General features: G+C 37.1%; 1 protein-coding gene across 5 annotated transcripts in view; it reads right to left on the bottom strand.

The window, feature by feature from the left end:
* The window catches only part of TAB3 (TGF-beta activated kinase 1 (MAP3K7) binding protein 3), a 59,671-nt gene that overhangs the window by 4,743 nt on the left and 30,088 nt on the right, over nt 1–24,840 (bottom strand). For 2 of the 5 annotated variants that reach the window (XM_046673169.1, XM_046673170.1), the window contains exons 7-11: nt 20,488–21,949; nt 19,241–19,401; nt 13,452–13,545; nt 10,250–10,333; nt 3,538–3,639 (exon numbers count right to left, since the gene is read on the bottom strand). In XM_046673169.1, the coding sequence (XP_046529125.1) occupies nt 3,538–3,639; nt 10,250–10,333; nt 13,452–13,545; nt 19,241–19,401; nt 20,488–21,949 (1,903 nt within the window). Of the gene's footprint in view, nt 1–3,537; nt 3,640–10,249; nt 10,334–13,451; nt 13,546–19,240; nt 19,402–20,487; nt 21,950–24,840 lie in introns of those variants that run through there. The other 3 variants (XM_046673171.1, XR_006890298.1, XR_006890297.1) reach the window with 3 other exon arrangements.

Genomic DNA, 24,840 nt, shown 5'->3' with positions numbered 1-24,840 from the left:
CAGATTCTTTCCTACCTTTCTGGCATTAAAATGTCCTTCAGATCTTAGTTTTAAAAAATGTCTATACCTGGCAACCTTATGTTGGTTCTTGGGATTTTATGTTAAAAACCTGAAACTTATCTTACATGCCTCCTAGGTCCTCATTCTCTCTGGCCTTGTGCTCAAAAAGGCTCTTTGCTTCTAGGTTAATCAGTAAATCCTCTTATAGGAACAGTCCCTACTGAAAGTGAGGTCAGTGACTAAAAGGCTAAAGACCTCCAGATGGAATTCGCCCTGGAATCTGGAGCAAGGTCAGGAGGCCAGAAAACATACGTGTGAAAACACTGGAAACGCTCACTGTGAACTGTACACGAGATTACGATCTAAGGTAAGCAGTCCTCCTAAGCAGGGGACAAAAGGCACTGAGATCTGGGGACGCTTTCAGCAGTTACCATTGGGGCTTAAGCACATCTTCCACTGGAAACTAATAAGCTGACTTGTGGTTTATCAATTTGTCTTTCATGCCAAATGGCTGGCGTGAACATTCCCAGGAGGTAAAGAGAAGTGAGTTCTAGACCCTGAACCTTTACGGAGGCAGAAGGCGGCTCGGGCTCAACCAGGAAGGTGATCTGGGCCTTATAACAGAACCAAAAACTCCTGGGTTCTTCAGCCTATTCCTAGGACTAGAAAAAGGAGATGAACTTGTTTCTCCAGCCTCAACTGACGCTTTTAACTGCCCTTATCACCCACCTTGTATCTTTTGGCTCATAACTCCAAAAAGATGCAGATTTTTAAAACAGTTTTCTTTTTTGTCTCGTGGAAGAATAAAATGTATATTGTTAAAGCTTTCTGTTACAGAAAAAATGTTCTGTGTGCCATTTCCAGAAAAGATCCTTTCTCATATAGTAGTCTTTACCCTTTAAAAGAACAAAATGCTCCGAAAACCGAACACTTAAAAAAAACCTTATCTTACTGCTGTTGGTTTTTAATAGACAGGCTCTAAAAACTCACTTTAATACTTTTCTAGGACAGGCGACTTTTTATGTTATGAAGTATTTATCACAGGGTGGGAAAACTTAAGATATTAAACTACTAAATGGTTACATTCTGTCCGTCTATGCTAACTCCAAACAGCCTTCAATTTTAGATTGTGGCAATGCAAATGTTTAATATGAAAAGGTTTTTCACACTCCTCTTTTTTCCAAACTACACACATAACTGATAAACCTCTTTGAACCTAACTAATCCAGGATACCTAGGGATTCTCTTGACTGTTTAATACTGTAGGGGAGGAAAAATTTTTCCCTCTACCTTTCTGAATTCTTGGCTGAGACCCTCCCTGTAGTAAAAAGACAGATTAATAACAGAAAAACAAAGTTTATTAACACGTCTACCTCACATATACGCGGGAGAGACCCAGGAAAACTGAGTAACTCCCCCAGATGGCCCAAGCTATCACCTTAAATACCATCTTCAGCTAAAGACAAAAGAAAGATGTTGGGGTGAAGGAGCCAGTTAAGGGAGGTTAACAGGCAAAGCACAGTAAATAAGGGTCAGGTTTGTTATGTAGATTTAAGCCAGTGCCTTTCTCCACTGATAAGATTCTCGTGATCCAGAGTCACAAGACTCTAAGTACAGAGAGACACTTAAAAATGGAGATTGTCTTGATAAATGTAAATATCCCTTACAAAAGGGTAACTTCATCCTGTTTTCAGAGCTGCTCTTGCAGTTTCTCAAAACAATCCCAAGGCCAAAGGCACATTCTAGGGTGGCATATTCTGCTACCCTTCAGCACCATAACGCTTTAATTTGGAATAAATCACTCTGAAGTAACTTAGCAAAAAATATATTTAAAAGGCATCTAATTTAGAGTTATCGTTGATCCTTACAAAAGACACTGTTCATTCCGTCATAGGGAAGTACTGTTTAAAGGGAAGCATCTAAAATCCGAAAGATGTTTTGGCTGTCTGCTTTCATCTGATTTACAGGTAAGAAATCTTTTCTTTTTCATGGAATATTTAAGAAATTAAGATATTTCAGGCCTCATGGAAAATAAAAACTGAAAAGGATACGCATAGTTATACACAAATAAGAACTGAAGTAAATAGGTTTTTCCTTTAAGACTTTTTTTTTTTATTAATGTTATGATAGATTACAAGCTTGTGAGATTTCAGTTGTACATTATTGTTAGTCATGTTGTGGGTACACCTCTTCCCCCTTTGTGCCCTCCCCCCACCCCCCCTTTTCCCTGGTAACCACTGATCAGATCTCCTTGTCAATATATGAACTTCCACCTATGAGTGGAGTCATATAGAGTTCGTCTTTCTCTGACTGGCTTATTTCGCTTAACATAATACCCTTTAAGACTATTTTTAAGTGGATTAATTGCAATAGACTAAATTTCCATTAAAATGACCATCCTCAGAAACATCACAAATCAACAATTTATCAGTTTAATCAATACTGTTTATATTATATAGTAATTAGAATATAGAAAACAAACTACTCAAAAGGATGCAACTAAAATTTCAAAAATTCTAAATATTTTCTAGTTTCTAAGATAAATGAAAAACTCATAGAAAAGCTGTTAATTTTCCAATAATGGGAAATATGCCAACGGTAAAGGAGGAAGGATCTGTTTTTTAATTATATCAAGTATAATGTTTCATTCTTGGCTTATTCTTAGGTTGGGATCTTTCCATCATTATTGTTTCTGTACTAAGGGGAATTTAAGAAATATCAAGTAGAATACTCGCACAAACTCAAACATATATAATATTTTTAGAAACCTTATTTCAACTGAATCCCAGGATAAAGTGCAAGAAGCATTAGAAAACTTCAGCGAGAAGTTATAAAGTCCAGAGCTTTCAAGTTTTTAAAATTATTTACTTGGCCTTGCTTTCTAGATACTAGTATCTTAGAGTGATCTGTCCAATATGGTGGCCACTTGAAATGTGGCCACTCTGAATTGAGATGTGCTGTAAGTGTAAAATATACATCAGATTTAAAAGATGTAGTATGAAATAAAGAATGTAAAATATCTCACTACTAATTTTATATTGACTTCTTATTGAAATTATAATACCTTGTATATATATATATACAGTCATGCACGGCATAATGACGTTTTGGTCAACGATGAACTGAATATATGATGGTGGTTCCATAAGGTTAGTACCATATAGCCTGGGTGTGTAACAGGCTATAGCATCTAAGAGGTTTGTGTGAATACATTCTATGATGTTCACACAATGACGAAGTCACCTAATGACACATTTCTCAGAATGCATCCCTGTTGTTAAATGGCACGACTGTACTAGATTAAAGATATTAAAATTAATTTCATTTGTTTTCTTTTTTACATTTTTAATTTGGCCACTAGAAAATTTTAAGTAATGTATGTGGCTTGTATTACATTTCTATGGGACAATGCAGCCGTAGAAACTCAATAGAGTAACTTTTTAAAGAAAAATAAAGTCGGTCTTTACACGTCACTCTTTGTGGGTTAGAGCATGTCTTTGGACATTTTGCAAAAACTCTGGACACACAAGTACGAACCATCTGCAGCTACTGCCTGGGTGTCATGGACGTCCGCCTGTACTTTGGAGGTCACGCTAATTCTTCGGGCTTTCCTCTCAATTGTGCAGGGGTCTGACGAGTCTGCATAAGAAGTGAAGCCAGGAAGAAGGGATCAAGCCATTCATTAGAAGAGTGGACAAGCTCACAAGGATCGCTCACAGGACTCGCCCAGGTGAGTGCTACCCTTTCTGTTACTTCATGTTGCCTCACCTTCTCCTCTGAGGGCATATTTAATCCTGCTTTCACAACCTATACAGAGCAGTGGCTCGACAACTTTTTCCATCCTCTGCAATTACTTGGAATAAGTGCCTTATTTCACCAGTTTCCCACTTTCTAGTGGGTTAGGGGCACAAACTTAGTGATAGTAATTCAATGTCAACGTGTAAGCAAAATTTAGGAGATTATACTTTAGCAATTCCCTGATTAAGCAAGTTACTAGAAAGTATACTGTCCACCTAGGGCTAACTAAAGAAACCATTACAATATTAAACTACAACAGTTTATAATTAAAGAGGAAGAATAGCAGTACCTGAAAAATCAGAACTGAACACCATGTACTGATCCCACGTGCTCCCCAATCATTTTCACAAATTCCAATTACCGATGTGTATAAAAGCCCAGGAGACACTTTACAACATGTACTGCAGGTGTCCCCATTTCTTGCTAGGGTATTATTTCTATTAATTTATAAGTTATTAGTAAGTAGTCCTTTGTATTAAGTAAAAACAAAAAATGGCAGACATATTGTTTGCCCTTAAGAACCAAAAAAGATCTTGCATTTTCAGTTAGTTCTGAGCCCTTATATATAAACAGTCCCCTAGCACAACCCAGGTTTGGAAATCACTGCTCCAGAATCCTAAACTGGTGCTCAGGCACTTAAACACTCCATTATCAGCGTAAACAAAAGCAGAATAAACATCTCCTTAGGCTCCAAAGAATAAGGTTAAAGTTCTATTATAGTATCACACCTCCTTTCACTGACTCTTAGGAACAACCCTACAAAATACACAAGCTGAGCATTTGGACTGATCACCTCTCTGGTGCACAGACTGGATCTGCACAAGGTCAGGTGGCCAAGACAACCGGGACTGGCACGCAAGCCCAGGGACACCAAGGCCAGCGCCCTCTCCGCTATGAGTTATGAATGATAGGGTGAGGGGTACTTGCTGAATCAGCTGAGGGAGGAGCTTACACGCATACTATATTGCCTAACTGCAAAGTCCAGTCCTAACAGGTTTCTCTGGTTCCCTGTCTTTCCTTCTGTTTCTTCCTAATTATCACACTTATTATTCAGATCAACGTGTAAATTCCTCTTGGATTTCTAGCATACATCTGTACATAAACTCCAAGACATTTATTCTAACCAATAAACCAATTCTACGAGTTATTTACATTTTAATTGCTTTTTAAACTTAAGTGGTACTGCAAGATAATCTGTATTAAACTAGATAAACTTGTAGAAAAGGCCGATTTAGTTTAAAAGAAAACAAATTTGACTTCAAAGAGAAAAACAAATAGCTTTTATGAATCTGTGATAAAAGGCTTCCTAAAGAATTATAGAATTTAATCAAGTTCTGTTGTTTTATAAGTTTTAACAGAAAAAGGTGAAAGGTTTAAAAACTACACGGTATATAACAGCACCATTTTATACTCACCAACAGCATGTATTACCTAGTAATTAAACCTCAATTCGATTTCTAAAGAAATTCACTTATAGTGAAGATGTTCCTTAGTTGGCTTTCTGGTCTACTTCTACTAAAGCTCTGCGTGCGGGGTGTAAGCTGCTCGGGGTAGGAGTCGTGTTTTGCCTCTGTGGCGCCCAGCATCTGTCTACATCATCCATCTACATATTGTGCATTGGAGACTTATTTAAGAAACTGAGAGAAATTGGAATCCCATTACGGCTGACTCTAAGGGACTATCCAAGATAGTTGGAGCTAATTTTGTTTGAATTCAAAGTGCCATAGAAAAGAGCCCTTTTAGTGTAGAGGCACCTGTAGAGGGGTAGATGCAGCTTGATATTAAGGGCACATTAAGGCAAGCCTTGCCAATTCCCAGCTGAGAAGTACCCAAATGGGAACCTCTCACCTCAAATACCTGGTGTTGGTCTCAACCACAGAAGGCAGAAGGACATCCCTGCAACACTAATATCACCACTGCTAGAAAACTGTGAGTGAATTCTCCTTTTCTTTGTGAGTTTTTGAGGTAAAATATATACGATGAAATAAATACACAAACCTTAAGTGTACCACTTGACGAGTTTTGACAAACGCATACACACCTGGGTAGTCCAAAGCCCTATCGAGACTTAGAATATCACCATCCTCCCGTGAAAATCCTCCCATGCCCTTTCCCAGTTCATCCCCAACCTCAACTCCCACAGACAACCACTGTTCTGACGATTTTTTTAAAACCATAATTTAGCTTGTTCTAGAATTTCATATAATGGTCACACCATTTTATACTTCCGCCAACAATGTGTAAGATTTCTGATTGCTCTATATCCTCACTAATGTCTCATATACCTTTGGAATTTTAGCCATTCTTGTGGGTGTGAGGTGGTATCTCAGGATATTAATTTGCCTTTCCCTAATATCTACTCAAGTTGAGCATTTTTCATGTGCTTATTGGCCATTTATGTATATTCTTTTGTGAAGTGTCTGCTCAAATGTTTTGCCCTTTTTGGGGGGAGGGCGGGGTCTTGTTATTATTGTGTTATAGAAGTTTCTCATATTCTGGATACCAGTTCTTTACCAGATATGTTTTGCAAATATTTTCTCCCGGTCTATGGCTTGCCTTTCCACTTTCTTCTTAATTGTGTCTCTTGATGAGCAGAAGTGTTGAATGTTAATGAAGGGTAATCTACCAATTGTTTTTCTTTTCATTGCTTCCTCTGTCCTGTCTAAAAATTTTTATCTACACCTAAGTTGCAAAGATATTCTATGTTTTATTTTGGAAGCTTTACAGTTTAGCTCTTACACTTAGGTGTGTACGACCTCTCTCAAATTCTTGTGTATAGAATCAGGTAAGAATCCAAATTTGGCTTTTTTCCATATGGATATCCAGTTCTTCTGGCACTGGTTGTTGAAAAGACTTTCCTTTCTTCACTGGTTGCTTGGGTGCTTTTTGTCAAACGTCAATTGGCAGTATAAGTGAAGTTCTAGTCTGCGCTCTCTATTCTGTTCCAATTATCTATTTTTTTTTAATCTCTGTGCCATTACCATACTGTGATTACTGTGGCTTTATAGTAAGGCCTAAAGCTGGTTAGCATAAGAATTTAAACTTTGCTCTTCTTTTCTGAGACTGTTCTGGATATTCTAAGTCTTCTCCATTTCCATGTGAACTTCAATTTCTACCAAAAAAGAAAAGCCTAGGGCTGGCCCTGTGGCCGAGTGGTTAAGTTCATGTGCTCCGCTGCAGGCGGCCCAGTGTTTCATTGGTTCAAATCCTGGGCGCGGACATGACACTGCTCATCAAACCACACTGAGGCGGCGTCCCACATGCCACAACTAGAAGGACCCACAACGAAGAATATACAACTATGTACCGGGGGGCTTTGGGGAGAAAAAGGAAAAAAATAAAATCTTAAAAAAAAAAAAAGAGAAAAGCCTAGTGGATTTACAATTGGTAGTGCATTGTATCCACAAATCAGTATGAAAAGAACAGGTATCTTAACAATATTGATTTAATCACAAACATGGTATATTACTCAATGTACATATCTCTGGTTAAATTTATTTGTGCCATGTTTTTTGATGGTGTGATTTTCTTTCTAATTTCATTTCCCAATTGTTTGCTAATATATAAAAATAGAGTTTTTTGTATACTGACCTTGCATCCCAAGACCTTGTTAAATTGACTTATTATTTCTAATAGCTATTTTTCAGTATTCTTAGGTTTTCCTTGTAAATGAATTTTGTCAGATGCTTTCCCTCTATCTAATGAAATGATCATATGCCTTTTCTCCTTTATGTTGTTGATAGTCCATTCCTGAGCTAAACCCAACTTGGTCATGATGTTTCATCTTTTTTAGATATTGTGAATTAAGGATATTTTTACTTTTATGTTCATGAGGGATATCGATCTGTAATTTTGTTTTCTTTTCGGGGGATGAGTAGGTAATGTCGCCTCAGGTTTTGGAATCAGAGTTCTGCTGGCTACATTTAAAAAAAAAAATGAGAAGTTTTCCTTCCTCTTCTATTTTCTCCAAGAGTTTGTTTAAGGTTGGCATTATCTCTTTAAATGTTTGAGAGGGGACTGGCCTTGTGGCCAAGTGGTTAAGTTCGTGCGCTCTGCTGCGGCGGCCCAGGGTTTTGCTGGTTCAAATCCTGGGCGCAGACATGGCACTGCTCATCAAGCCATGCTGAGGTGGTGTCCCACATGCCACAACTAGAAGGACCCACAACTATGTACTAGGGGGCTTTGGGGAGAAAAAGGAAAAATAAAATCTTTAAAAAAAAATGTTTGAGAGAAGTCAACCACTAGTGAAACTATCTGGGTCTGGAGTTTTCTTTGTGGAAAAATTTTTGATAATGGATTCAATTTCTTTAACAGATATATAGCTATTAATATTTCCTATTTAATCTTTCAGTAGGTTATATTTTTGAAGGAACATGTCTATTTCATCTAAGGTGTCGAGTTGATTGGCGTAAAGATCACATTCCCTTTTTTTTTTTTTTTTAAAAAGACTGGCACCTGAGCTAACATCTTTTGCCAATTTTCCTTTTTGTTTTTCCTTCTTCTCCCCAAAGCCCGGCAGTACATAGTTATATATATTAGTTGTAGGTCCTTGTGGTTCTGCTATGTGGGATGCTGCCTGAGCATGGCCTGATGAGAGGTGCTAGGTCCGTCACCAGGATCCCAACCAGAGAAACCCTGGGCCGCTGAAGTGGAGCGCGAACTTAACTACTCGGCCACGGGGCCAGCCCCAACCTTCCCTTATTATTTTAATGGATAACCCATTTTTCATTTCTGATTTTGGTAATTTGTGTTCTTTCTCTTTTTTTCTAGATCAGTCAACTTTAGGGTTTATTGACTTTGTTAACTCTGTTATTTCTATTTTCTATCTTCTATTTACTTTGTTCCTTTCTAGTTTCTTAAGGTGGAATTTTAGGTCATTGATTTTAGATCTTGTCTTATATAAGTTTTTAAAGCTATAAAAATTTCTTTCTAAACACAAGTTTTAACTATTGTGTAGTAAAGAAAATCTTGAAATTTCTCCAAGTGATAGGAGTGTCTTTATTATTTATGGTGGGCCCTTCAGACCATACCTGAGAATTTATGCTAATGAGGTAGCTCACGTCATGTCAGACATACTGTCCACCATTTCTCATCAACTTAGTCCTCTGTTCCGTTAACAACTTTTCAGTGCACTCCTTTAAATCAAGTAAGTAATGCTTCTTTAAAAGACACTCAGGCAAAATCAAGTTTAAAGACTCTCATATTATTAATCCAAATGGTTAAAAGTGATTTTAAATGCAGATCAGATGAAACATCTATGGTAGTATTAAACAATAAAAAGAAGAACAAATACTTCACTGCAACCTATAAAGGAAATACTTAAAAAAACACTCCGTACTGAGCTTAAAATATATTGAAAGCTATTCAACCAAAATATAAGTAATTTAGGTCAGATAACATTATTTAGATAGAGTTTATACATTCTCTGATTAAAAATGTCTGATGAGATTTTAAAATGTTACATCCTTAGGTAATTTTTTTTTTAAGTAAGGCATTCTCCACTATTCTATCTTCATGATCAATCTATCTTGACTTGCTTAAAGCAAAAAGGATTAAGATATGAAATGCATATACTTTAGCTCAGTCTTTTTTTTTTTTTTTTTAAGATTTTTTCCTTTTTCTCCCCAAAGCCCCTCCAGTACATAGTTGTATATTCTTCGTTGTGGGTCCTTCTAATTGTGGCATGTGGGACGCTGCCTCAGCGTGGTTTGATGAGCAGTGCCATGTCTGCACCCAGGATTTGAACCAATGAAACACTGGGCCGCCTGCAGCGGAGCGTGTGAACTTAACCACTCGGCCACGGGGCCAGCCCCTAGCTCAGTCTTGAGAATTTATAAAACATGGGCCATTATTATAATAATGGGGCAGAAGTTTATCTAAATTCAATGACAACATTTAAATTTAATTCAAATTAATTTTTTAACACACTGAAATGCCAATTGAACATCTGGTACATAAAAATAAGGAGAACAGGTTTGATGCCTTTAATGTTACATAGAAATGTGATTCTTCCAAATCTTGGTTATGTAGGATTTATTTTTATTTTTATTTTATTTTTTTTTGAGGAAGATTAGCCCTGAGCTAACATCTGCCGCCAATCCTCCTCTTTTTGCTGAGGAAGCCTGGCCCTGAGCTAACATCTGTGCCCATCTTCCTCTACTTTATATGTGGGACGCCTACTGCACAGCATGGCATGCCAAGCAATGCCATGCCCGCACCTGGGATCCGAACCGCTGCACCACCGGGCTGGCCCCAGGATGTATTTTGTTTTTGGTGAAAAAACACCTAGGATATCTAATCGTTATGCTCCCTGTTGAGAACACAAGGATTCTTTCGTGGCCTGTCAATTAAATAATCTTAGATTTACTGCAGATCAAACTTTCCATTCTAACGTAAGACTTTTAAATTTTAATATTTACTTCTATGATGTTTGTGACATTTCCCTACTCACCTTTTTTAGATGGCTTGGGTGGTACAACTGGGCCAGGTTCTATGTTGTCATAAAAATTATTCATGGCTTTTGGATCAAAGTTTCCTGTAAAGAAAATAAAATCACCAGGCATTTAGAACTCTTTCTCCTGCTATTGAATTTTTTGTTATTTATCTAAGAGGGGAAACTGTTTTCCAGGGTTTTAAAACTCATTATATCATCTTACCCTCCTCCCACTGAAATTTGTGAGAAAAGATCCAAGCAAACTACCACACCAGTGTCCTGTCTAAAAATCTGTCACCCAAAGGAATATTTTTCTAACTGTAAAGCTGAGTGTCCTTAGGCAGGATTAAGCATGTGGCGCATTTAGGGAGGGAAATGAAGAAGAGAAATGAAAGGATGGCTGAACTGTTTTCGCCTTTTTAAAAAAATTTTAATGAACAATGAAAAAATTTAAATATTGAAAGTTCACTTTCATGTCTTTCATAATTTACCTTAAAATTTTATCCATTATAAATTCAACTGGGGAAGAAGCCAAATATATAAATTTACAAAGATTAATCAAGTTGCACGATAGCAGTAGCTCATGGATTCCTATCTTCAAGAAAAACTTAAATGTTGCTTACAGATTTCTCAATGATAAAAGATGACATGGCGCCAATTTCAGAATAAGAGAACAATCCCTGAGAATTTTGTCTTGCCACAAAATTTTCACCTCTCTCAAAATGTTCACTCTCTGATCTACCTATGTCTATTTTCAGCCGCATCTCCTGCCATGAGTCCTCCAAGGTCACTTCGGATCCAGTGGCAGCTTTGCTGTGAACCTAACACTGCAATCTGCTTGTTCTGCACAATTCTAATTAAGCTTTATAACTGTACTTTTGCTTACTTACAGAAGATGCTATATGGTACTGGTAGTTCAAATATATTGGATCTCTTTATTTCTAGACCTAATTTTTTTCCCAACAAAAGAAAACCAACAATAAAGATGCTCTTCATCAAATCATTCACTGATTTGCATCTAGTCTAAATTTCCCCAAAAAATGTCCAGGTTCCTTCTCTCACTTTTTTAAAAGTTTAGATTGGAAACTCAGAATAAAATTTTTCCAGAACACGAAAGAGTAGAGTTTAGTATAAAATGGATATATTTGGACCCTTTATGAAAGGAGATTTAGAAATGCTTAAGCACCAAAAAGAGCTCTTCGCTGCCCAATGGAGACCAAAAACACAGCTCTTCGCTTATAAAACCTTAGTAGTGGTTTCCCCGGCAGGAACTATTTATTACAAATGCTTTTATCCATTTGGATATGCTATTTTAAGATAGTTCTGAAAATAATTCCTATGATGGCTCATGAAAGCCACAATGCTATATTAATTGGGTCTTTTTATACTTTAAGATGCTGCATATATATTTCTTCAATTACTTAAGTTACAGCTGATGTTCTAATTTCTAGATCCCATAAGGCTTACTATAATTAGCCTAACCAAATGTTTGAGTGTTTCTTTCTTTGCTTCAAAGAACACACAGCAAAAAAAAAAAAAAAAAAAAAATTGATGAAATCTTCTAATATAGTAGCCATAGTTTGTATAACCCCCACATTATGCATACTAATTCTTTCATTGCTTAAAACTAGTAGGCAGTAGAGTGACTAGGCTTCTGAAAATAACTTTAAGGGTACCTGACTAGGTTGCTCAACTTTCACATTCAAATTTGCTTCTGCCTATTGTTCACACAGTTCCTTATTTTTCGGGTTGTCTTGCTTCTACTGTTTAGTCTTGCCTAAAAATGGCAATGGGGTACTTTATTATATACTCTTAACGTACAGTAGAAGCTCTCTTAGCTGCCATGGTGGGGGGGGGGGCTGATTAAAACACAAAATTGTTAAGAAAAATCACATGTCAACTTTAATATAACAAAATATATAAACATAGCAATATTTTAATGTTGGACCAAGATCTTTCCTTTATGTCTATTGACTCAAGTTCTTTATCGTCTTTCTTACCTAAACTATACCTATGATGACCTAAAGTGGGGGTGGGCAAACTTTTTCTGTAAAGGGCCAGATAGCAAACATTTTCGGCTTTGTGGACCTATAATGCAGCCTCTGTTGCAAGCCCTCAACTGTGCTGCTGAAGCATAAAAGCGGCCCAGACAATAGGCAAACAAACTGGCATGGCTAGGCTCCACTACAGCTTTATTTACAAAAACAGGCAGCAGGCTAACTTGCTTAACCCTGATCTGTACTTTCCTGTTTTGATTTCTTTAGAATGGAATAAGAAAGATACTTTAATTTGAGGATAGAATCCTGAGAGAGATTTTTATGATTTTCCTCCTTAACCCTTTTCAGTTGTTTTCACCCATATCTAATGCACAGTCCCTATTTTTCTTAGTGAGTTGCCTTTGAGTCTTTAAAAAGCATTTGGTTTTTATAGAAAAAGCTTCTCCTGCATTCATGTCAGTTTAAGAGACATTAAATTAAATTACAGAAGTACAGTAATTGGCATAGACACGTTTGGGGAAGAGGCACAACTGACTATTGCTAAGTAGACAATCCAACTGATGGGCAAAAGCACATGGCCATGCCAGAACACAGCCTCCTAGTCAGGAGGATGCAGTGGCTGTGGACTCGGTCAGTTTCTATTTTACAAAGGAAATGAAGAACATCTCTAACCTAGTAAGCTGGGTAAATGAAAGTCAGTTAAGAGAGCTTCTACTTACTGCAGTTCACTTCTGTAAGAAATCCAATAAAACAAAACCTCTAAGATAGAGTTGGATGTTTTCATGCAATAGATAAAATATAAAAAAGTGGCATATGGAATTTATTTTAAAACTGAGAAATCTGATATTCTGATTTGGGATCCCTATTTTTACAGATACTTTAGATGAATATCACACAGTATGAATCGAATAAGTTTTAGATTTAAAACCCGTCAATTTATAAAATATTCACAGTAAATGACTAAAAGAGGATAAACGCAGAGTAACAACATAGAACAATCTTAATGATAAGAACTTAATGATGAAATTGCCGAAGTAAAACTATTTTTTGATCCTTCAAATCTGATCTCTTGACCATGGGGTTGGAGGGATCTCTTTACCAGGACTGGAATCTTATAATGGATAAAAACTCTCTCTTAAACTTGTAAAACCAAATGATTGCTATTTAAGCAGCTTAAAACACCACACTATTACTTATGGTTTACCAAATAATCAAGTCTATACCTCTAGATTGAAGGAGGTCAACTTCTTTCAGTGTACAGTCAACATTTATCTGGAGTTGTCTGTTCATGCTTCTCAATCTTGTCATTTCCTCAGGCTAGTAAGAAAGGACCCAAAATAGCAATTGTGGGAAAGTCATTATCAAGCCCAACATTTAAGAACTGCTATTCATGTTAATCGTTCTGATTGGTTATTATCAAGAATATGGCCTTAGTCCACAAGAGGGCATGTTTAAGAAGTCCTATATGTTATGTTTTTCAAGGAATAGTCAGGTATAATGGGGACGTCAGTGTGGCCACATATAAACAAAATCTGCATAAAATGTGGCAGACTAATACTAGACTGTGTTCTATCACACAAAATACTCCCATTTTAATCACAGAGCACTGAGAATACTTTACGTCTATGTTTTCATGATAAGGGAAAACTGTAAGGATAAATCTTGTAAACAAGCAATGTCCATGATTTTAGTCTTGTCCAGGCTGGTAAAAATTACAACAGTACTAATTTTAACTAGAGCTTACTAAGTGCCAGGCACCGTGTTCACCAGAATTCTCTCACTCTTAAAACAATCTTTCAAGGTAAATACTAATATCACTCCCAATTTATAGATGAGGAAACTAAGGCACAATGAGGTTATATGATTTTCCCAAAGTTATAAAAGCTAGTAATTGGTAAAGCTAGAACTTACACAGAAGTCTTCTATATAAATTTATATAAGAAATCTTTTTGTCTTTTTTCCTAGATCGAAGGAAGCAATTAACGTAGCACATGAAAATTTCAGGAAGAAATGGATTCCATTCTTTCTCCAACAGTGTTTCCTTCTGCCTCGACCTTTCCAGTCCAGCCTGCTCCCTAGGCCTTTGAAGGGCATACATGAGACACAAATGTGAAGAGAGCCCTACTCTTCAGTTAAATACAGCTTTTTGGAAGCCTTTATTTCCCCTGACATTCTGACTTTCTTTACTATTTACATATACATATATATATAGTAAAAAATAAAGTTAGGGTTTAGACTCCAGAAGCATGGGTAATGAAGCCTTCAGCACAGCCAGGTGGTAACTCAGTTACTAAAGTGATTTCAACTATATAAAGTAAAAGATAAATATCTGCTATGATAGGAAGACAGAATAAAATCCTCTTCTGTTAAAAAGATGTATTCTGCTAAAAACCAAATATATTAAGAGTGGAGAAAAATGAGCAAAAGGGGCTATCTTAATTCACAATAAGAAAAATGAGGAAAAAGGGCTATCTTAATTCACAGTAACGCAAGATCTTATGCTGTGTTAGGAGGTGTCATCGGAATAGGTGGGAATGCCCAGTAAATTAAAAGCTATCAAAAGTTTACAATAAGTGATAAAACGGGCAGCATATAATAAGGGCCATAATCCCTTAAAATGCTAGAGGAACACAGAAGGCATTTAGAAATATTAGGGATTGCTTTTCTTTTCTCATTCCTATGGGCAAACCTTATGTGACATTAACATGTAAAATGTTTACATGTTTACAGCTTGTCTATCAGGCAATATCAAATGAGTTTAAAACATACCTGAGCATTTATAGTAAAGATTAAACACTTGTTCAGGGGTTTCAAAGAGTGATGCTGTCTTCCTAGGAATTTGTGAAAGAAGCTGTTTTCTTTGTAGAATCATACTGGGAAGTCAACTACTTGAAGGAGCTGATCCTTCCTATTTTATTTTGGGGATGGGGGGATGTTGCAGCCATGGTGGTCCCAAATAGTAAAGCTCTGTAACTAAGTATGGAAATACTATAATACACTTTATAGTCAAGAGGCTACTGCACATTTGCTTATAACAACAACAAAAACAGCTCCGGTCAACAGGCTCACTTCCAAAGACAGTAGAAGCACTGGAACTCACCAAACTGACAGTTTGATGATTCCTATGTCCCTTTTCATAGCTTCTGATTAAATTTGGGGGGAAAAAGCTCTTTCATTTGTCAAAAAATATGCTGTATTTTCATGGAGGAGGGGTTTCAAGATTCGCTGTGTGTAATTTAGAGTTGTTTGTAAAATACCAGGATGTTTATATCTAACATCTCAAAGTAAAAAATTCTAAGCTTTTTTCAAAAGGTGACCAGAAATACCTTATTAAGTCAACTGTTTCAGCACTTTAAGAAGTTGTCTCACAGAGACCAAGGTAAGACCAGTGATATTCTTTGGTGGCTTGGCCCCAATCGTGCAGCTGGGGACTCAAAGCTGTGGGTTAGTCCGAAAATCAAATCAGAACAGGATTGGGGGGGAGGGGCGGGGAGACGGACTTGGGGGAGGGGTAGTCGGCAGCTCTCTACTTATTAAAATCTTATTTACCCTGCAAGGTATAACTTAAATTCCCCTCCTCCAGGAAACTGTCTCATCTTTGACCCCTACTAGCAAAAAGCTAACATTTCTACCTCAGAACTCTGAAACTACTTCATATCACTGCCACTGAGCTGGCCAGCACTTCTGATTTACTGTCTTACGTTATCTTCTCTCTCTCTCTCTCTCACACACACAAATGCATATCGTGTCACATACAGATCTCTTTAAGAGATGACATCTTCCACAGCATCTAATACAATGCTTTGCAAATAGCAGATTGAGAAAATGATGGCCCTCATGCATCTCGCACTTCTGCCCTTCTTAGAAAGATTATTTTAAATCCCTCTAAGTTTCTGCAACTGCATATGTAACTGGTCTCAAATGTGCTTTCCAGTCTCACCAGGCACACACATTTCTAACCAATTTTTTTATACACTGCTTGATAAGAAATTAGTTTGAAAACTTGAAAGTAAAAAAAGTCAATTCTCTATTGCGTAATCCTACATGAGTGGGACAATGATAAGGATAGCCATTTACTGAGCACCTACTCCACTTAAGGTACTTTACATACAATGTCTCTTTATTTGACAAGATTAAAATGTACTTGTTATAATGCCCTCTTACAGATAAGGGAAATCAAATGCAGAGAAGTTAGATATAGCCAGCAAGTACCAGAGCTATTCTGGCTCCACAGCCTATATGGAAGCTTGCAACTATGTCATTGTGCCTCAAACGAGCCCATGAAGAAAAAAAAAATTCTAACAAAATATTTATTTCTTGATTAATTTCCTACATAATATACTCTCATGCTTATACATGGTCCTAAAGTTAAAAGGAAATCAAAGTTTTGCAAAATGCTTCCGATTTGTGTACATATAGATATCTCAAGTAGATTTTTCAACATTTATTTTACAAGAAGACTTACTATTTGTTGGGCATTGTATAAACTGTTTAATGTATATTATCTTATTTAATCCTAACAAAAATCCATGAGATGGGTACTCACACATATTGTAGATAAGAAAACAAGCACAGAGAAAGTTACTTATCCAAAGATATGAGTGACACATAAGTAGCAGAAGTAGGTTTCAAATTCACACCTGAATTGGAAGCTCACTGTCTTAACCACCACATATAATTGTCCCTCAGCCGTGCACTCCTAATAGTCTTGCATTTTACTTTAGGCCTGGCAGCAGAAACACATGGGAATCACACACTCAAATTTCTCATCTCTCAAATATTATCACCCAAATGAGCTACCAATTTCTGAAGCTGGGTGATGGCTATGGTGGGGGGAGGGGGGGTTCACTATACTTTTCTGCCTATTTTATATATCTTTGAAATGCTCTACAATAAAAAGTTAAAAATAAAGTTACAGCCCAGGGCAGCAGTTTCACCAACTTCCCTCTTTTTCTAAGGAAGTCTTATCAATATAAGCTCTCATCTAAAATCTGTTGTTTTGAAGTAGCACTAACCTATACTACATTAGACAGCTGTCCACTTCCAACAACAAAAAGTCAACAGGGCTTTATTGAGCAGGGATTATCACACAGCAAGAGCTTCCTAGACAAAGCTTATAGGACTATTTTAGAGACAATGACTTCCATGCTACAAAGAATTTGTTTATGCTCTACAAGTACCTAAAGGGCTCCAAAGTGCCCAACAACCATAGGTGGATTCCCACATAGGTTACGCTCTTCAGCATCGCCCCCAATCAGGGGGTTCAGTTAAGATTTCAAGTGAGGAAAAAATGAGGCAGAAATTTGATTTACACTAATACTACCTTTCACTTAAAGATAGCTTTGTAATTTTCCAAGTGTTTTAAGTACAACCCTCCCTTCTTACTCTTAATATTGACTATACTTAGGAATTTAGACAATATTAGAAAAAATTTCATTAAAATATTAAATATGCCTATTTCTCAATTATCTCCTCCTCAAAAACTTCTACTGGTTCCCTATTACCAGCAGAATCAAGTTCAATCACCTCAAGCTTAGGGTCTAAGCCCCACTCCACCTATGCCCATTAACTTGTTAAGACATCAGAAATCTCAGCTGAAGTGAGAACTGTATTTACTGCCTCCCTAAAGTCAGTCTCCGTCTTGCCCTCAAGCCTTCGTTACCTCCTGTTCTTTCCCCTTCTAAATTGCCTTCCCCTTTGCTCACTACCTATAAGCAATATTATACCACTGAGGGCACTGGTTCCTCACTGTTTTTCCCTTCAACCTAATAACCTTATAAAAATCAGATGAAAGCTACAGACCCGCTTCCATATCAACACACATGTGAAACTGCACATAATTTCAGGTATTTACAGATCTCCTTTGAAGCCACAAACCTCAGTTAAAAACTGCTCTATGAGGGCAGAGCTGCAGACATGCTGTCTTCCAAGAGGCCTGACATACCTGCCCACTTCTCTAAACTTGCAAACTCTGAGAGATTACTCTCCATTTAGAGAAGGTAGAAAAATAAGGAATGGCTCTGTGGAAAAAGTAGAGGTTAAGGCGAGCCCTGAAGAACAGATAGTATTTATACATGCAGAGCTTTAGAAGGGCATTCCAACTGGAGGATAATGTGAGAGAGTGGAGTGAGAGAGTGGAGAAGTGTGTCAAGTATATACAGAAACTAGTTGATGTATGAGTTCTCTCATGACCCGTGAGCATACATGGCACTTACCACTGTAGTATAGTTATCTGTTGATGGATCTATTTCTCCCACTAGCAGGTATGCACTAAGTACCTAGCATAGGACCACATTCATAAACTAAAAATATGCTTGTTGAATGAATGAATGTGAAAAGGTGAAATGACATGTTGGATCATAGAAAGCTTGTGACGTCACAAGATTTTAGAAGACTGGTTTCAAAATGTTCAGACTTGTTTACGATGTTAAGAATTCATAAATATTAATAACATGTTAAATAGATATTATCTGAATCCTTTCATGAGAGCAGTTCCTGTTAGGACCACCGGCAATACTGTCGTCTTAGTTTCTACAGCTATTCACACCCAACAAAATTGCTCTGCCTTAAAATAGTCTAGAGTCAACACTTTCCCCAAATTCAAACTGATCTCATTCTAACTCGTTTGAATTAATGTACTTAGAAAAATAACATATTTTTGCTTAGAAGAATAAATGAACACATAAGAACTATTTACAAAATATGTGGTCACAGTGCACTTTTCATTTCTATTTTGACAGAAAGCAATTTATGGTAAATGAGATGCTATACCCTGATTGTAATGGTCAGTATTTGAAAATTCTGATGAGCCTATGGAATTTATACATGTGAAAAAAAACATCAAATTATGTCAAATTATCAAATTTGAGAACTACTGAAGGCAAAGTCCTTCATCTATTGTTTAGAAAACAGAAACAAAACTCTGCCAGGAAGAGAACCTAAAGGAAAAACAAGCGGCCTAGACAGCCAAAGCGCCCACCTTCCTATCCATACATCCCAACAGGTCACTTACCGTTGGGGTTGCAGTGCTGCAGCTGACCCTTCTGAGCCGTCTCTGCATCAAGTCATGCTCCATACCGTTCACTTCAGCCTTCAACCGCTCTAGCTCCTCTTTCTCAAGTTTCAATTGCTTTGCTAACCTCTCCATCCTTGCTCGCTGATGTAACAGCAAGGCTATAGCATTACAGATAAAGTCATTGCAGAGAATAACAATGAACAAGTGACCAGGAAATTTTTATATGCACTGCTAACGTATAAAATACCCATAAGGAACCCTGTCATCCAATTTGAGTTGGCATTTATTCTCATGTCTTTCTAATACTACTCTCCCTCCATATCTGCTTTAATTTAGCTCTTGTAACTACTGCCAAAATGACACCACCTCTACATCCCTCTTTCCCTAGTTTCCCTAAGAATCTCTTTAACTATAGCTGTGTGTGTTTTAAACAGGCTCAATACCACACATAGTGAATTACAATCATAACTACTTCCCTTCTTATATACTGAAAGGTATATAAGGTAAATTCTCAGGTATCTTGAAATAGATAGACTTCTAACATACTCTATTCTCCTTTACATTTAGTTAGGCCCACTATTAACTAATCCAACAATGTTTTTCATTACTAATCCCGCTTCTCTTAAATATACATTACTTATAAATATCATTAGACCCTTGAGGAGATCTTCTTTAGAAAAGATTCAAATTCTTTCACCTAGTGAACACTAGTCCACCCTCTATGAATACTTTTTCCCATTCTGTAGTTTGTATTTTTGACACTATCAACTTCACTTGTCTATATTTTTCTCCCAATGTTCTTCCTAAAACAAAGGCTTATTACGTCACTATTATCATGTCTACATTTTCTTTTTTCTTTTCTTTCTTTTTTTTTTTTTTTTGCTGAGGAAGATTCACCCTGAGCTAACATCCACTGCCAATCTTCCTCTTTTGTATGTGAGCTCCCGTCATGGCATGGCCACTGACAGACGCGTGGTGTGGGTCCATGCCCGGGAACCAAACCTGGGCTGCCGAAGTGGAGCTCACCAAACTTAACCACTAGGTCACTGGAGCTGGCCCTACATTTTCATATTTTAAACAAAGTCTATAGATGACTCTGAAGCACTAACCCTATTCTTAATAGTAATGCTATTGCCCAATATTTAATAAATACTAAATATTTAATTAAACTAAACTATTTTGTTTTGAACAGGAGATTGCTGCCTCCCCACAAAGATCAAATTTCATAAAAGGGTGAAAATTACCTTGTGTATAGGCATAGTCATCTGATCCAGAACTAGAACTCCTCTGATACCTATGGCTTCCCTTTTCTCCCCCAGAGCCCGGTATCACTGAAATGGGCTGGATAGGTTCTGGGGCTGCAGAACGCTCTTCTTGGTCCACTAAATTTAAAAGATTTTCAGTCGTTGCTCGGCCTACTGTAATTTTAAAAACTGTAGTTGGGTTTGGTATCACCCGAGGAGATGGTGATGGAGCACATGAAGGTCCGGTTGGCTGTGTATATGTAATATACACAGGGTTAACACTAAATGGAGGTTTCGGTTGACCGGATATCCCTCTTGAAGGAGAACTTGAAGGTGGCGTGGTGGCTGTGTACAGAGAATGCTGATTCCGTGGAGACGGTTGATTACTGATAGGTGAAGGACTCCTATTAATTGCTGTCCCAGGTCTCTGAGAAGGTTCAACTGTAATTTCAATCTTCTTCATGGATCCTTTGGGTAAGCTAGATGTTGTGTATGGGAGATAGGCTACCGAATGGCTTCCCTGTTTCTGATAGCTAGGAGGTCCTTGTTGATATGGATGGGGTGGAGTAGTTGAAGGACTAGGTGGCATAAAGACATGAGAACTTGGGTGGCCCAACTGGGAAGGTTGCACTTGATGCTGTGGAGAGCTGAAGGGTGAAGGACACTGAGAAGGAGGTGGTGAATGGTAAGCAGCTTGAGGAATCTGCTGTTGTTTGGGAGAATACTGAGAAGGCTGATAGTTCTGTTGATGTGGATAAACAGGTAAAGGACGTTGGCCATAATGAGGCACGGGGCCCTGCGGTGAGGACTGCCATGGCGCACTCTGAGGAGTTTGTCTTCCTGGTGAACTCTGAGATGTCTGTCTAATGTAAATAGAACCAGGAGACCCATAGAGATTGCTTGGAATTTGTGGAAGAATTTGTAAAGCTCTTGGTACAGTCTGTCCAGAGGGTAGGTTTTGGGATACTGTAACAGTAATTGGATTTGTACTATACCGAGGTATGTGCATGTATGAAGGAGGTGGCGGCGGTGGTGGTGAAGGCCCTTGCATAGCAGATGGATTCATTCCTGTTTGCATGGAAGATGGCTGTTGAGGTGGCTGTGAAGGAGGAGTAGCTGCACTTCTATTCTGTTCATTCATAAAAAAAGGATTGTAATTGGGAGTAGCAGCCACAACAGCTGGAGCCGAGTGTGGTTCCTGAACTAAACATATCAGCTGTTTACCTGCTGCATGCTGTGGATCAATATGTCCATCACTTGAGCTATGTACCAGTGTTCGACCACCATTAAGTTGTGCTCCATCTCCTGGGTGGTAGCTACCAGGAGAATGGATACCCAGGTTAATATGCAAAAGGCGATTTCTATTCATCCTGTTGTCATCTGGACTATGGTATTCCATATATAAGTATTTGCTACTCTCCTGTGAAAGGGCTCGGCAACAGGCTTCAAGATTGTTGTTATTCTAAGGGAGAAAAATGGTAAAAGTAACATTGGCAAAATTAACACACCCTAATAGTGGAAGTCAAGCTTTGCCAAAGAGTTATGCAAATACAATTGTCCTAGAATAATTAGAGAACACTACTTCAAGCACAAAAAGCTTCACGGTCATCTATCCTGAAAAGGAGATTCCAAACATTTCATATTATTGTACAGACATTTAGCTCACGTGACTAGTACTACCACTACTGCTACTGCTACAGAAACGTAAAGTACCTACTAATGAACATTGTGACTCAACCCCAACTGTTCTGACTCCAAATCCAGGACTCATTTTATACTTGTTGCATCTCAATAAATTAAAATGTTGGGCTAATCTTGGATTCACCACAATTGCTGCAATATACAAGTATAAGTAATATCCATCATTAATATTTAAACTGATAAACATGAAAATAACGATGTTTTAGTTTTCAAAAGACCACAAAAGGAGAAAAAAAATTATAATGAAATTCCTGAAGAGTCAAAACAATAAAAATTCTAAAGCAGCCTTCACTTTCCTTTTAACCAAAGTTATCACTATATAACTTCAACTGTCTGTATCATTATGAAAAATTAAGCTAAACAGAGAAATCAGTAAAAAATAAGCCCACTTTTTGAACTATGGTTCTATGACTTTACCAAAGCTATGGCAATTTAACACAAAAAACCAAGTCTTGACTGCCTTAACGAAATTCATTCACGCTCCCAGAGTCTCAAAACTTTATCCACTGAAAGGTAGCTGGGTAAACTTGCAAAATCATTTAAAGATTTGATTTTTTTGACTTATATACACACGCAAAGATGGTAATAGTAAATTGACATTTTAGATGTTCCAATCAGCAGTAGTCAAACTAATAAAAGGTTCCCGCTTTTTTAATTTTAGGATGTTATAACGTAGGTTTTCCATTAAAACACAGAATTCAGAGTAATAGTAAAATTAGGTTAGTAAAGTAGTAAAGTGACCATGACTGCTTTAAGTTTCAAATAAAACTCTAGTTTTTGTTCTCCCCTTAATCCACAGGTTTATAAACAACTTGAAGGAGAGACTTTATTTTCGCTTTTTGTATTTTTTTTTCTTTAGATAGCTGTCAGTGACATCTTCTAGTAGGCACTCAGTTTGAATCCTCCGGCTCCAAATTTGCTTAATATCAAGCTTCTCTCTCTCAATCAACGTGATTTTCAAACAGGATAAGAAAAAGCCCAGGGGCTGGCCCTGTGGCCGAGTGGTTAATTTTGCGTGCTCTGCTTCAGCGGCCCAGGGGTTCACCGGTTTGAATCCTGGGTGTGGACCTAGCACCACTCATCAGGCCACACTGAGGCAGCGTCCCACGTACCACAACTAGAAGGACCCACAACTAAAATATATACAACTATGTACTGGGGGGCTTTGGGGAGAAGGAAAAATAAAAATCTTTAAAAAAAACTTTTTTAAAAATGAAAAAAATTTAAAAAGAAAGAAAGAGAAAGCCCAAACTTTGAGTTTTCATTATTATTTTTCTTATATTTCAACAATTATGTTTTTTTCCTATGGCTCAGAAAATATTTTTTAAAGTATTTGAATTTTAGTATCAAAAACTTTATATAAGGAAAAGGATAAAAGTTATCTATGGAGTTTGATACAGCCAATTGTTTAAATTTCTGAGAATTCATTTTGCAAAGGTTTGCTTGACTGAATCTCTTCTACTTCCTAAAGCTTCAGTATAGTAATGTACTTTTGGCCTGACATCCTCTCTCTTGAAATTACTGTTATAGTGGAAAGAACAGTGGGAGTCAGGAGACCAAGAATCTAGAACTGGCTTTCCAGTTAACTAGTTAAGCGCCTGTTGTCAAGCCATGTAACTTCCCAGGATCTCTTTCCTCATCTGTAAATTACTTGAGTAGATGAACCCCAAGCACTCTCCCCACTCTGAAATTGTGGCATTGTATGTCCTGTTTTAGGTTTAACCTTATTTGATTCTCAGCAGAAGTGAAGTGTTTCATTTTTACATAAAATGTACTTTTTCCTAAAATAAATATATAGTAATATATGTATGTGCATATCTATGTATATTTATGAACTAGAGAGAAGGTCATCATAATTGAGAAACTTTAAGTTATTTCAAAGGGAATGAATACTAGCGTTTTAGGTTTAGCAAATTTGGAGCCGGAGGATTCAAACTGAGTGCCTACTAGAAAATGTCCCCGACAGCTATCTAAAGAAAAAAATATATAAAAAGTGAAAATAAAGTCTCTCCTTCAAGTTGTTTATAAACCTATGGATTAAGGGGAGAACAAAAACTAGAGTTTTATTTGAAAACTAAAGCAGTCGTGGTCACTTTACTATTTGACATTTTTATTAATGATCGGGAAATTTCATGTTTTCTACACTGAATTAGGTAGCCTAATCAGTATCATCACAAAAAGGATCCAAATTCGAAATGATACAAAGTTGGATTTGTCAGCCAATTTAAATGCATGTCTACAGTGACAAGTTGAGTAAATTTTTTTTAAAAAAGAAATTAAAACCACAAATACAAGATATTTAAGTATTATCTTTATGGAAGTATTTTCAAAAGAATACCACCAGAATAGATGCAAATGTCATATCTGACCTGCTAAATGTCTTAAAAGAAAAAAACTGGATAAAAATTTATCAAACAGTAAATATGAAGAATAGTTAAAGAAATCAAAATTGTTTAGTTGGATAAAGAGGTCAGAATTTTTTTTTTAAATTTTATTTTTTTCCTTTTTCTCCCCAAAGTACCCCGGTACATAGTTGTATATTCTTAGTTGTGGGTCCTTCTAGTTGTGGCGTGTAAGGGGTCAGAATTTTTAAGAACATATGAACACTCTTGAAAGGACTTAGGCACATAAGCGTCATACTCCTAAAAAGTG

Source organism: Equus quagga, chromosome 10, assembly GCF_021613505.1.
Source record: "Equus quagga isolate Etosha38 chromosome 10, UCLA_HA_Equagga_1.0, whole genome shotgun sequence".
Taxonomy (NCBI): Eukaryota; Metazoa; Chordata; class Mammalia; order Perissodactyla; family Equidae; genus Equus; species Equus quagga.
The sequence above is the reverse complement of the archived record's forward strand: the minus strand, read 5'-3'. Positions and strand labels throughout refer to the sequence as shown.